We start from the raw sequence: 15,393 nt of genomic DNA, 5'->3' as shown, positions 1-15,393 counted from the left end.
GTTGCAAAACGAACAGTGGTGGCGGACTCGTGGCGCAGGCCCCACCCGCGGAGCGGGTAATCGGGGACAGCACACGAGCCCCTACGGTTCCGAAATAAACCAAAACAGTTTTGACAGTCAATTAACGTACATCCCTGCATCCCATATGCGGGGAGCGGGGTATATCACTGAGAGATTAAGGACCTGAACAACAGGAAGACAGAAATTGAGGTAGGACAACAGAACAATGCGAGACCAGCTCTGTGGAGTGCGTAGTAAGGATGTGCAGATTAACGCTGCAGCTCGTAAGGACTGCAGGGGCGTGGGTCATCGCAGGCGCAGAACATTACAATAAACAGAGTAGCCTTACCAGTACCACAGTGCAGATTAAGTAAACAAGTTCAATAAATGTCCACAGTCCGTGCTATTCACAGTTGATTAGCGTCCACTCAGCCGTCTCCAGAGCCCTGAAGCGCTATTTGCATCTCGATGAATTTCGCCGCCTCGTCTGAGACGGTGGAAAAGTACAGTTTGCCCTTATGGGTGAGTTTGAGACGAGCCGGGAATAAGATGGCATATGGTACATTGCGTTCCCTGAGCATTTTCTTGACGCCAAGGAATTGGCGTCTCTCCTGCTGCCCCGCCACCGAAAAGTCTGGGAAGTTTCTGATGGTGTGAGACTCCAGTCGCAGCTCCCCTTTCTCCCGTGACAGGCAAAGGATGAGGTCCCTGTCACGATAATTAAGAATCTTGGCTATAATGGGTCTGGGGCTGTCGCCAGGTCTGAGTCGCGGGGCAAGGGCATGGTGAGCCTGCTCCACCGTGAAATAAGGGGAGAGGTCCGGATCCCCCAGCAAGTCCTTGATTAGTTCGACTGCATCTTCCATGCGCCCCTTCAGGGCAGTTTCAGGGACCTCAATGATGCAAAGGTTGTTTCTGCGGGAGCGGGACTCCAAGTCATTGCATTTTGCTTTAACACTCTTCATGTCGCGCAATAAGGTGGCCACAGTGTCCTGAAGTACGTGTATCGCATCTTCATTAGTGGAGATCTGGTTTTCAGCCTCAGTGATTCTAGATCCAGCCTGGTCTACACGGGTCTTGAGCGAGGCGACATTCGCATTGATATCGTCAAGCTTCTCATGAAAGGAGGCAAAGTTTTTAGCCATTGATTCCATCATGGCAGTGAGGTCCGGCGCCTCCACCCCCCGGATTAGGGTCGTTGTCCAGTTCTTCCTGCGGAGGCGACGTGTGGCCCACCTCCGGTCGAGGGACCGTCTTTGTGAATTTGTCCATGGCACCCCCTTTAGCAGATCCTTTGGAGCGACTCGACATGGCTGGAACCAGAGGGGGAGGTAGCAGGATGAAGGGAGCGGGCTCCGGCGGCGTAACGGGCCGCCGCGGGCACGATAAAGCTCGGTCAGTTCAGCCAGTGAGTCGGGTATTGAAGAGATCCCGTGAGGGCACGACAGACGTCCCTGCCGGATCGCGCCAGGCAGCCCAAGCCAGGCCCCCCGCGGCCGCAGATGGGCCGCCGACGCCCCTCGGCTCGTCAGCGGCCTAGGCCCCCAGCGGAAAGAATTGTCTGGTGGGGCTGGGGCATGAGCGAACCGGCCCATGAGTGTAGTGTGTGCCCCAGGGTGCCAGGGGCAGAGCAGCCAACAGCGAGTCCGACGGGAGGCACCCAGTCAGGTCACGATGAGAACAGGGCCCAGCGAAGGCCGAGACAGAGGGTCCGATTTCTCCCAAAACTCGACGTGTGGATAGAGCTCATTGGCCGCAGTGCAGGGATCGTAGCAGGGACACAGGATCCAAAGCAGAACCGCAGATGTCAACGGTTAAGAGGCGGCTAGGCACGGAGCTCTTGCACTAGGCAGCCATCTTGCAGGCTGCTCAACAGCGCCCCCCCAAACCACAGCATTTTTGCTGCAATTTTTTGTACAGGCGATATTTTTGCTGCGATTTTATCACTGCATACCAGGCAAAACACCATACAATTTACATTTAATTCTCTAACGCATGAAAAAAGCCAGGCATGGCCCATTGGTCATGCACCAGAATTACCTGCACGATTCCTGCAGGGGGGAGGCGGCGATCCTGTGTCCTGATCTGTGACACTGCCTCCTTCATAAAGGGCAGATGGGTGGCAGGTTGCTACGCATTATGAATAAGTCGCTGCTAGCTACAACCACGCTCTTTGCTCAAAATGTTAATATAATTATTCATATGTTGTCTGGTTGGTTTGTTATATGATTTGAGCAAGTGATCTGTACAAAAAAAAACAAATTAGATATTTGTTTAAATTTCAGCTGAAGAAAATCCGAACAGCTGAACATTTCAAATAAATATCCCTTTCAGTGCAATTATAGTGAACAAGGGATGCGGGGGTGTGGGGGTGTCGCGTCAACTGCTCCGTAAAAAATATAGTTTAAAATCAAAAAAAGGACCCTGCAGCGCCAGTTCCCATGTACGTAAGTGAAGGGAACCGGCTTCAGAGGGATGAAGTCGTCGGCGGCACACAGCCAAATGGGTGGGAGGGGGGGGGTGCAGGTTACCAGAAATGTCAGCGGGAGAAAACAACGTAAGTAATTTTTGTTCAAATGACTTTTGCTTTTTTCTCCAGACATTTCTGATTCGATTAAATCATGGACAGCCATTTCCACATATTCATTTTGTCAATCTTGTCAGTTATTTTGGAATTAAAAACGTTGAAGGGTAGTCAACAAAGTAAGCTTTGGCTTACCTTTTCTTGGCTGAATTCTGTGACCTGGCATGTGAGCAATTTACATGAATTGGGGATATACTTAAATGGCAGTGGATTTTATTTTTTGACAAAGCAGAAACTGGTATATCCTGAATTTGATTATTTTTTTAACTGTATAACACATTGATTCAAATACTCTTTACATTGCTTTTGCACATGCAGAACCAAAACAAACAAATACACTATCCCTATTGAAATCCTGGATGCAGATGCAGGCGCACCATCCAACAAAAAGCAAAAGATGTATCATTGCCATCCAGAGTGGGAAACATTTTTTTTCTTTCAGAGTAAAAAGAAAATGTGCATTTGTAATCTATGGTGCCCAAGTTACATTGGGGGAACAATAGTAACATTGATGGGCATTTTACAATAATACACACAAATTGTCATTTCCCCAAAGGAAGCGGCCTGCGATAAAGTAGGCAAACTAAATGCTGCAGTGCAAATGCTGTTAGAGGTATCCTTTAAAGTTGCTAATTATTTGATGATAAAAAATGTACATGACGCGCCAGTCTGTTTTTAAGATATTTGAAAATGTTTTCTGAATTTGTCTACCATGTCAGGTGTGTAGTTGGGTTCAAACCTATGGCAAGGAGGTTATCTGCACTATCAGCCAATGTGACCCAGCTCTGAGAATCTGCTGTTTTCAGACATTAACTTCCTGAAATCAAAACTTTGATCCCATCTGGCAACATCTGAGTGTTGTTGCTGTTTCAAGCTACACACCAGATTACTGAGCACTTGCTTGACAGCATGCAGTATCTGCCTTCACATTGAATGTACGGATTGGTTTCCTACATTCCTAGTTGCTTGACAATTTTTAGGAGACAGACTTTCTGGCATCCATCGTCCTTACTCATTTGGCTCTATTCTTTTGTTAGACTCCAAGCTGGTGAAGCTGAAAAAAATGGCTCTGAAGATGATGATGAAGAAAAACCTGGCAAAAGAGTGGTAGGTCCACGGAAAAAGTTTCACTGGGATGAGATGCTTAGGTAAGTAATCTTTTTCACCCCTTCAACCACGCCCTAAAGTGTGCATATTGGATTGCATTCAAAGGATTGATGCTCTGTGTGTTAATTAACTATTTGTTTGCCCTTGCAACCAGTCAGAATGTCTTTTTTTTTTAAATAAATATTTTTATGAATCAGTTATGTAAGATTTTATCTTTAGAGCTAAATCGACCTCACTTACGAGAACCCCTGAATTTTTTGCTGGACTGGCAGATTATTTTTCCCTATACTGCAGTGAGTGGGAACCTTTTTCCACACTCTGCCCTTTTACTCTTTTTATGGGTGTCATTTATAAGAGACTCCATAGTGTCCTTTTAATGTTATCCTCTTTGACAATGGTTGATATATACCTTTTTATTGTTACACGGTTGCCCTTTGGGCGCTCCTTTACTTTCTGTGGCTAACCTTGTGAGAACTACAGTTTCCAAGGGTAGAAAGGATATTTCTATTCCTTCTACATTTTGTTAGGTGAAAACCAGCACATCCTACCTTATGTGGAGTGCTGGAGAGATTCAATGTATCCCCTTTCTCACTAGCACTGTAACAATTCTGTTACAGGGACAAGTTTACCTTAAGTGGCTGGTGGCATTTAACCTTTTTACAAATTTGGTGCACTTTACCGCGGGCTGTTTTCCAGGGAATAAAATTCCTTTGTGTGATTTATATCTTCGGTGGGAGACCTTGGTCAAGGATGCCAAGGCTCCAGAGCGCCTGTGAAGGCAGGAAGTGGGGAGGAGTCCAAAACTCTGCAGCACTTTGTCTGTCAGGCTGGCTGTGCTGAAAGGACCCAAGCCCCAAGTATGAATGTTGCATGTCTGTTTGATTGGCTGGGTTCCTGCATAAGTCTGATCCTGGGAGCTGATAAGATCGTCGACCACTGGACCTGAATCCGAAGAGGAAGATGAAGAAAACGCAGCTGAGACAATTTCCAGCAACCGATGAGCCTGCTGTGTAACCGGATCCTGCTGTTACGCGACATGGGAACTCCGAAAACGATGACTCAGCCTGGTGAGAGCCACTAAACTCTAGAAGACCTGCATTTTGAGCCGTGCTATGTCATGCTTCAACCGTGCGGGGCTGCAATACCCCAATAACCTGGGACCTTTAACTAGTGTGCAGTGCACTGTCTTCCAAATTCTGAATCAAGCTGAAACTTTGGTCGCATCCTGCAGGACCTCCAGAGACTTAAATCGAGTCTGAAAAGTACCCTCATCAGAGTGCTGGACCTTGCAAGTGACGAGAATTCGACCAGCGATATTCTGTCGTCTTCTGGCTCCTGAAAAGGGCGCCAGAACCACAGAGCCGCATCCAGCCCTGAAGATGCTCTTTCCTGGAGCCTCTTCCGTTGATCTCTGCTGCAAAATCCCTTCTAAAGTGCTGTCTTCATGACAAAGGAATCCACAGACCGGGTTTTTGGCTGCAGATTCTGAAGTCTTCCTGCTGCAACTCTTCTTCTGTGCTGAGGTACTGTGTTGGCTGTGATTGGGAGTCCTCTCGTCCAGTTCACCCCGGCCCACTTCTGGAATCCTCCTAGGGTGTCTTCTCAGAAGTCCCTGGACCCTAACTAACTCTAAAGTTAACTACCTACTTGTTTGAACAGTCTTCCACAGGAACTTTGACTTTTTCTGCAACTGAACCCTATCTCACCCTGCCTACAGCTGGCACCTAGACCACTATGGTCCCTCTTCTGCCTCTGGGAGAAGTCATGCAGTAGAATAGGCAAGGGCCTGATAAGAAAAGGCTTCTGCCTTGAAAAATAAGTGTTTAAAAGTGTACTTACTTGTGAAAGAGTTAGTTGGTAACTGTAACTCTGAGAGGGAGCAGTTACAAAAGGTCTTACTTAACTTGAATGTGTGTTGTGCCCTTCTGAAAAGTATATGTAAGGTACTCCTGCGTCCCGTCCCCTTTCCTCCATACTGCATGGGCATCCCTTGCTAGGGACGGGAAACAGAACCAGTTTCACTAGAAAAATGCCCGTACGCCTTTAAATGTATGTGCGCAGGGGCATGTCTCTGGGAGCACGCGCTCACTTGACCCCGCTGACCCCCCCCCACCCCAGAGTCCTCTTTTCTGCATTGACGGGAGCGCACCTTCTTCACCAAAGCAGTGTTTGAGGCCCGTTTTCCTCATAATTCCAGAGTCTTTTTCTAGTTACCCTGGAGACATTGGTCCCAAATTACTAAACACTTTTTTGTAGCAGTCTCAAGGCCTCTGGCGCCTCGCCCCTCCCCGGTGTATATCGGCCCGGGTGGGCTTTAATCGGTGCCCTTCCTGTGAGGTACCCTCCGCTGCCTTGGAGAAGACCTCGGCTGGGACGGCTGCTCGGCAGGCAACACCCTTACTCCCCGGTCACTTAAGAACCAGTGAGCCAGGTGGAGGGAGCTGTTCTCCAGGCATCCCCCCGGAGCACATAAAGGAGTAAGTCCGCAGGAAGGCAAAGGTGATTGTTCTATTTAACAAAGCACCCCGCAAGGGCGATTCCTTTCCAGGAAACAGCCATACGCGACGGGCCAGGAAGGCCCTGTCACCAGCTTGTGTACCGAGGCACATCCAGCTACTGGCCTCGCGGTCGAGGTGTCCTCTGATCCTACTGGTTCCATATCTGAGCAGCCTGTTGGCTCTGTCAACGGCAACTCTCCTAAGGGGCTCTGCCCTAGCACCTGGACAATGTCCGAGGGGGCGCCTGCAAGCGACATCACTACCGGGCCAAGGGCGCACAGCCTACCCAGCAGGAGCCTGAGGTGCGGAAAAAGCTGGAACCTACCCATAGCAGTACGCAGGGTGAGGCTAGGCCTAATACGGCACCAGGCGTGTCTGGGCAGGACAAAATGGCAGCACAGCAGGACAAAATGGTGGCACGTGATCCTGCGTACCAGTCGGAAGGGCGGCAAGCCGCACAGCGCCCACTTCGAGGGGGCAGTGGTCCTCCATGGTCACCCCGTAGGTTTCCTCGTGCACGGCATACCAACGTGCGGGGCAGGGGCGCTACACAGAGCCCTACTATGTACAGAGTGGATCGGGAAAAGCAGGGGTGCATCCATCCACACCAACCATGCTCATGGCACAGGAGTGCGAATTCCCAGCCTGTGAGGACAGGTATTTTGACAAATTCCTCGGGCTTATGAAATCCCCACAGATGGGCACCATTCTCAGGGGCATCATTAAGGACATGCTTCCACCGGCTCCAGTGCCGCCTCAGGCCCCAGTGCAGTGGCAGCAAGCCACTTCTACAGATGCGGTGCAGTCTCATCCTGCACCATTACAAGTGCCTGCACAGCCTAGCATAGTGGTGCTGCTGGCTACTCTGGCCCCCCAGTCCAATGCCTCAGACTACACTGCCTGTGGACGCTCCAGACCAGGCGGCCACTGAGGAGGAGGAGGAGGACCCTGACACATGCTCCCTTTCTGCATAACGCTGGACAACGTACCCTGCAGCGGTAACAGCTACATAGCCTACCAGGACGGTCTGGCTAAACTAGGATGCCCAAGACACCACCCCATCCCCTGCCCCACACCGTTCCTATCCGCAGTATCCCCCTTCCCACCCACTCACCACCTCCCTCATACTTCCCACTTCAACCTAGCCCCCCCACCCAACACAACACGCAGCCACCCCAGCCTCATCGCTAAATCTAACCAAACCAAACTGAACATCAAACATCCGGCCCGCTCCATGCCTCCCGGCCCAACTCCCCCCTCCCACACCCCCCCCCCCTTCCTCCATCCCTAACCTCACAGTCCGCAACGACAGACTAGGCACCAGGCTCCCCTCTACAACTACCAGACCCAACACAGAAACCTAACGCCAAAACCAATACGAAGCACAATGCGCAGAATAAGCCCATGCCTCCCCCACTAAAAGGTGCCCTACTCAATGTCAGATCCATCCCTGGCTGCCCACCCCACAGAAATCGCAGACCTCATTCTTGCCAATGATCTCGACTTCCTGGCCCTAACAGAAACCTGGCTTCATGAGGCGTCCGGACCACATTTATCGCTAGCCATCCCGGACAAATACTCTATCCTCAGAGCTAATAGACCTAACGCTAGAGATGGAGGCGTAGCAATCATCTCCAAATCCTCCCTAGACCTCCGATCAGCCTCTACAGTGTCACTCACTTCCTGCGAGATACTCGCAGCCAAACTGCAAACCTCCCCCACAACCACGATCACCCTCCACCTCATATACAGATCCCCAGGCTCCCCTGGGGTCTTTGAAGAAGACATCACGTCTCTCATCACTGAAAACACCAAACCGTCAGCACAAATTATGATCCTTGGGGTCTTCAACCTTGGTTACCAGGACCCGAATGTTGCATGCTGCATCTCTAACCAATGTCCTAACAGAACATGACTTCACACAACTCATTGCACTCCCCACCCACCAAAAGGATAGAACCCTTGACTGGGTAGCAATTTATAATTGCAACACAACCTGCAAGGACCCCCAACCTCTGGCATGGACTGATCATCACATGATTCCTCTTGAGGTCAACACTAATCAGGTACTGCCCATTAAATACCCCCCCCCCCCAGCACCAGCCTGTCCCACCAGGAACAAACGCAACATTACTGCTGAGGCCCTGCTACCCCTGGTCCTACCCACCCGCAACGCCCTCCCAGCCAACGCTGACTTAAACCGGCTAATTGACACCTCCAATGACTCCATGGCTAAGGCAATGGATACCGTTGCCCCCCTGAAACTACGTAAAGACAAACCTAAAGCGCATCTGAACTCGTGGTACACCCCTGAGCACAAATTACTCAGAAAAAAGAAAGCCAAGGCACATCTCACATGGAAGACCAACCCCTCCGTGGAAAACAAATCCATCCTCACTAACCTATCCTCACTCTAAAAAGTGAGATAATTCACACCAGGAAAGTTGTATACAACACCAGGATTGCGCAGGCAGGGTCCTCCACCAAAGAATTATTTAAAATTCTGAAGGAACTAGAAAACCCTATTTCACCCCCAGACACCTGTTTGAAAGACTAATCCTCGTGTACCAGCATCCAAAACGCCCTTAACAACAAAATCACAGGGCTCCAAACCAAAATTGAGGACAAACGCCAACAACTCTCCAATAACAAGGTCACCAACCCTAGCCTACCCATGCCCAACAACACCAGTTCGGGCTTCACATTTAAGAAAGTTACCACTACGTAAGTTCAAAAAATCATCACCTCCCTAAAACCCTCGAACTGCAAAGGAGACAGTTGTCCCGTCCAAATCATAAAAGACGCAGCCAGAGAGCTCTCCCCCTTCATCACCAAACTTATTAACCTATCCTTCACCAATAGCTCTGTCCCCAGCAACCTTAAACAATCATGGGTTCTCCCACTCATGAAAAAAAAATCCTAAACCCAGCCATACCCACCAACTACAGGCCCATCACCACAGTCCCATTCCTACTAAAAATCCTGGACAGAGTCACCTACATCAAAATGCAGGAATACCTGGAATCCAACCAACTGCTAGGCATACGTCAATCTGGCTTCAGACCCCAACACGGAACAGAAACCGCCCTTGTTGATCTCAAAAGCCAGATTGATGAAATTAAAGACAAAGGCAATGCCGCAATTCTACTCCTTAGACAACTCAGCGGCCTTTGACCTGGTCAGCCAGGAAATCCTCTGTAATCACCTAGCCACCGCAGCCCACTTCTCCTCCTCTGCCATCACATGGATACAATCATTCCTGGCAAATGGAACCATGCAGGTTTTCTCAACTACAGCTGCAGCAGACCCCATCTCCATCTCATGCAGGGTCCCACAGGGACAAATAATAAATAAATATTCAAATATAGACTAATCGCAAACACTGCCAGAGTGTCAGCTGAATTCAAGCAGATTGCCATCCCCACCTTGTACAATACATTTACAAAGCCCTTATTTGAACATTTGGACCGTCTGGGTTTCACCTACACAAACTACGCAGATGACACCCAGATACTCCTCACCATCACGGGCAATTAACAAACAGACGTCGCCCGGATCAACGAAATATTCTCCATCATTCAGGCATGGATGGCCTCTCATGGTCTCTGCCTGAATGATGAGAAGACAGAGTACGAACAATACTGCTAGACACCCATCTTTACAGACACACATGGATAAGCAAACTCTAGCTACGACACCTTTAACTCCAACCCTAACTCCTACTCACCCCTACCAAAAGATACGCCAGAGTCAAAATAAACACACAAAAAGACTCGTAAGTCATCCCATTCCCAACAACACCCTAACTCGTACTGGATCCCTTATCAATGCCAGATCCATGGTAGCACATGCAATTGAAATTGCTGACATACTGAACAACAGTAGCATTGACTTCCTTGCCGTAACAGAAACCTGGCTCCATGAGGCAGCAGGACCCTCACTGATGTTAGCCATACCTGACAACTACCAGATCCACAGAGTAGACAGACCTAATGCTAAAGGCGGTGGCCTAGCAATCATCGCGAAAACCACCTTGCCTATCCGACTCACCACCTCACACCCCTGCGCTTCCTGCGAAGTACTTTCAGCAAAAATGCAACTCTCCAATAACCGCACGCTAGTCATTCACCTGATCTACAGGCCCCCAGGTCCCCTGGGAACCTTTGAAGATGACCTTACTACCCTCATAGCGAACAATACCCAAAAACACTCGCAAACGTTGCTGATGGGCGACTTCAACATCGGCTTCAATGAACCAGGCAATAAAAATGCCCTTTCTATAACAGCTATCCTAAACGACCAAGGCCTTACCCAAAAAATTCTCTCCCCCACACATGCTAAAGGCAGAACCCTTGACTGGGTCTCAGAACTCAACTGTAACATAGTCATCACCTCCATCACCCCTCAACTATGGACTGACCACTTTCTAATAAATTTCACTGCCACATTTGACCTCCCCAGCCCCAAGACTATCAAAATTATACCACCACTCCCCACCAGAAATAAAAAAGATATTACTACAGAAAAACTTATCCCCCTCCTCCTGCCCACTATTAACGGTCTGAAGGACAACACTGACCCAGATACACTAGTAGACACCTTTAACAAAGCTATGTCTCACGCACTAGACACCATTGCACCTGCAAAATTATGCAAAGCTAAGCAAGAAGCCCACCTCAACGCCTGGTTCACCCCCCACCTTAAGGACCTTAGAAAGCAGAAACGAAAACTCCAAACCATCTCGGGTAATTCGCCCACTAACGACAACAAAGCCAAGCTAACCCAAGCTACAAAACACTACAAGTCTGAAATCATCAACACCAAAAGAAACGTATTCAATGACAGAATTACCAATGCCAAATCGAATACCAAGGAACTATTTGCCATCCTCCGGGAATTGGAATCCCCTATCCAACCATCTGACACGGTCCCAAAGGATAAGATATGGTGCACTAATATACAGAATGCCCTATCAAACAAAATCTCCACCCTCCAACTTAAAATAACGAACAAAAAAGACGCCCTCTCTCTTACTGATCAACAACTGCCTCCAGTAACTGAACCTACCACTATCCCCCCTTTTAGCTTTAAACCGATCTCCATCATCGACACTGAAAAGGCCATCCTCTCACTGAAGCCCTCTAACTGTAAGGGCGACAGCTGCCCAGCTCAAATAATAAAGGACGCTGCCAGAGACTTAGCCCCTTTCATCTCAAAGCTTATTAACTCATCCTTCAAATCTAACACAGTGCCAGCCAACTTAAGAGTCCTGGGTCCTCCCCCCTTCTCAAAAAACAAACCCTCGATCCTTCTATCCCGACTAACTATAGGCCCATCACCACGGTGCCCTTCCTACTAAAAATTATCGACAGAGTAGCCTATCTCCAAATTCAAGAGTACCTAGAAGCTAATCATCTACTAGGCTCACGCCAATCGGTCTTCCGCCCTCTCCATGGCACGGAAACTGCCCTGATAGATCTCAAAACCAAAATTGAGGAATTTAAGGATAACGGGAAAACAGCGTTGCTACTCTTACTGGACTTGTCAGCAGCTTTTGATCTGGTGGACCATGCAGTCTTATGCAACCACCTCAAGCTGGCTGCCAACTTCACAGGAGATGCTATAGCTTGGGTCCAATCCTTTCTAGCCAACCGGACTATGAGAGTGTTCTCCTCCACCACCTGTGCTGACCCCATCCAAATCACATGTGGAGTCCCACAGGGCTCCTGTGTCTCACCCACTATGTACAATATCTTCACCAAGCCATTGTTCGACAAGTTGGACAGTCTGGGCGTCACCTACACTAATTACGCAGATGACACCCAGATCCTCATACCCCTTTCGGGCAACTACGAAGTGGACCTGGCTCTGGTGAATAAAATTTACATCTTCATTCAAGCATGGATGGCCACACATGGCCTCTGCCTGAACGACGATAAAACTGAAATCCTGCTCCTCGGTTCAGACCACAAACTATCCAAACTCACCCCGGACTACACCTCATTTAACATTGATAACAATACTATTAAGGTTATGCGTGAGGTCAAAACGCTGGGTTTTTACCTTGACTCAGCTCTCACCCTCAAAAAGCAAGTGAATTCCCTCGCCTCCTCAACCACCTACACGTGTAAACTCATCCGTGCCGCCAGACCCTTCCTGTCCAGTGCCAGCTGCCTCACCTTGGCCAATGCCCTTGTCATGTCCAGACTCGACTATTGCAACGCCTTATACTCAGGTGCCAACAAGTCGGTCACTGACAAACTCCAGAGATTGCAAAATAACGCTCTTAGAGCAGCTCTGAACATCCCACGCAGAGAACACATCTCCAAACACCGGATTGAAGCCCATTGGCTAAAGATAAAGGACATAATCCTTCTTAAAACTATTTCCCTCACTTCTAAATGCCTCAACAATCAAGCACCCCCCTACCTAGCGGAAAGAATCAACTGGAGACCCTCTAACCGACTGACGAGATCTGCCAATACCTTCCTACTGGAAGTCCCCAGATTCAAACTTACCACAGCGGGCGGTGCAAGTTTCCCAGTTAGAGCTGCACAATCATGGAACACACTCCCACCCGACCTTAGATGCCCTTTACCCTACACAAGATTCAGATCCTACGCTCTCAAATGGCTGCACAACAACGACATGCAACGTCCCTCACCCTAGTGGAAACGGCACAACCTGTTATAATGCTGCTCTTTTTGCGTTTAAACTTGATATTTTATATGCATTGTATCACCTACTGTAACCAACCACTGTTTTTCTGTAATAGCCTGTGTCAGGCTTTGTAACTAAGTTTCGAGTCCTCTTGTACTGCTGCGCCCAGATGCCCACGGGCTCGGAGCGCATTACCAAATAAATAAACAAACAGAGCTCCTCATCGTCGGCTCCGCCAACACCCTAACTAAACTCAATCCCAGCTACAATAACATCATGATCGATGGTCACACCATCCCTATTGCCAAAAGCGTGAAAACCGTCGGCTTCTATCTGGATGCCAACACCAACCTCTCCAAACACACCAATATGATCACCTCAGCCTCTGCCTACACCGGCAAGTTCATTAGGGCCAGCAGACCTTTCCTATCATCCAATAGCTGCCTCACCCTGGCCAGAGCCCTCATACAATCCAAACTGGACTACTGCAACAGCCTGTACCTAGGTGCTAACCAATCCGTACTTAACAAACTACAGGTACTTCAAATTAACGCTCTGCGCGTAGCCCTCAACATTCCCAGACAAGAGCATATCTCCATTGCTAGAATAACCTGCAAATGGCTCTCCATACACCAGAATATTGATTTAAAAACCATCTGCCTCACGTACAAGTCCCTCAATCACCTAGCACCACCATATCTAGCTAACAAATTCACCTTGAAACCTGCCACTAGAACCACCAGATCTACCAACACTCTATGCTTGACCTTGCCCAGATTCCACCTAAAAAGAGCTGGCGGGGCCAGCTTCACAGTACTTGCCTCCCAACTTTGGAATGCCCTACCTCTCAACATCAAATCTATCGAATCCTTCCAGAACTTCAGGAGGCAGGTCATCAGCTGGCTCCTGAACAAAGAGTAGCTCCTCTAACACCTGATCACTAACTGGCTCAGGTAGTGTACATGACTGTATATTGCTACTTGTATATTATTATAACATTTAAACTGTAAAATTGTATGCCTTATATTATATATGCATGTACTATAAGTATGTATGTACGAAGTATGTAACACAAAGATACTTCTCAACTTTGTAACCGTCCTCTTAAGCGCCCGTCTACCCCTGGGTTTGGAGCGCTATACAAATAAAATAAATAAACAAACAAACCTTGTCATCGGCCAGGGCCTTCCATGGCAGACTGGCAGGTATCTAGTCATTCCACAACCCCAAAAGGAACAGCCTGAGCAATGGAGTGGGGGAGGGGGTGCTACCAGAGGCTCTGTGGTAAAAACGGCCTCCAGGTCAGGCATCCCATTTCAAAAGGATGTTGAAGCCTTAGCAAAAAAGTGTTGGACGAAGCCTCAACTAACAAAACACACCAGCAAGAGATTGGAGGCAAAGTACAGGCAGGCGGAGGGGGACTCCCTGCTCCTGTCTGTGCATCCACAGCCACATTCTTCAGTAATGGCAGCAGCATCCATGTTTGTGAAGCCTCAGTCCTCCCCATTGGCCTCGGCCTTGTTGGGCAAGGAGGAAAGGGTGCTAGAGGCATACGGGAAAAATATTTTTTCTAATGCTGCTCTCAACCTGCGACAGGCGAATGCAGACGCCATGTTAGCCACCGCAAATCAGAGGCTATGGAGGGAGATCTCGGATTTCCTGCCAGATATCCCTGTGCACAAACAGGCCTCATTCAAGGCAGGGCTGGCAGAAGCCAAAATAGTGGCGCAAGATATTCTGGAATACACTGTAGGACATATCGACACGGCTGGCAGAACGATCTGCGTTGCTACAGAAATGAGAACGGCATGACTGGTAGCCACAAGGTTCAACACAGATGTACAAGACTGTATCCTGGACTTGCCGTTTAAGGGGGGAGATCTCTTCCACTAGTCGACAGGTGCACTAGAAAAAAAGAAAAATGGTTCCCAAACGGCCAAATCGCTGGCCATTCTGGCAAAGCCAGCAACCAGGGCATTCGGACCGTGCCAAACCATGCCAGACAGGGGAAGGAACTTTGGCGGGTTTAGGGGCTTCCAGGATCGGAAGGCAAGGCAACCAGCCATCACAAGTGCAAACATCAGCACACTTCACACAAGGGCTTCTTTCAGTCTCCATTCCAAGCACCAGCCTCAGACCCAAAGAAGCAACGACGGCCCCATCAAGGTGCACAGTTCTCCAGTTGGGGAAAGGCTTGCTCACCACACTCAGTCGTGTCGTACTCTTTTCGGATCCCTGGATCCTTTTCTGTGGTTTTGCATGGGTTTTGTCTCCCGGTCCCTAGGGAACCTCATTCATCCCCTCCCCTGCCTCAAATTGGGACACCAACACTCCTTGCAGAGATCCGTTCATTGATGCAAAGTGGAGCAGTGGAAGAAGTTCCCCCCCTCTCAACGTTGCTCGGGGGTTCTACTCACGGATTTTCGTGATACAGAAAAATAACCAGGCTGGCCTGCAAGTTGTTTTGGATCTGTCCTTCCTGAATCTATCCCCTCTCCTCCAAAAATTCAAGATCGGTACGCCAGCGCTGATGGCGTAGTCTCT

At 48.9% G+C, this 15,393-nt stretch overlaps 1 protein-coding gene across 2 annotated transcripts in view; it reads left to right on the top strand.

The window, feature by feature from the left end:
• Window positions 1-15,393, top strand: part of UBN2 (ubinuclein 2) — a 1,320,634-nt gene that overhangs the window by 667,782 nt on the left and 637,459 nt on the right. For both annotated transcript variants that reach the window (XM_069652705.1, XM_069652704.1), the window contains exon 10: window positions 3,622-3,732. In XM_069652705.1, the coding sequence (XP_069508806.1) occupies window positions 3,622-3,732 (111 nt within the window). The remainder of the gene's footprint in view (window positions 1-3,621; window positions 3,733-15,393) is intronic.

This window comes from Ambystoma mexicanum, chromosome 3p (assembly GCF_040938575.1).
Source record: "Ambystoma mexicanum isolate Mex_15411 chromosome 3p, UKY_AmexF1_1, whole genome shotgun sequence".
In the NCBI taxonomy this organism is placed as follows: Eukaryota; Metazoa; Chordata; class Amphibia; order Caudata; family Ambystomatidae; genus Ambystoma; species Ambystoma mexicanum.
The sequence above is the reverse complement of the archived record's forward strand: the minus strand, read 5'-3'. Positions and strand labels throughout refer to the sequence as shown.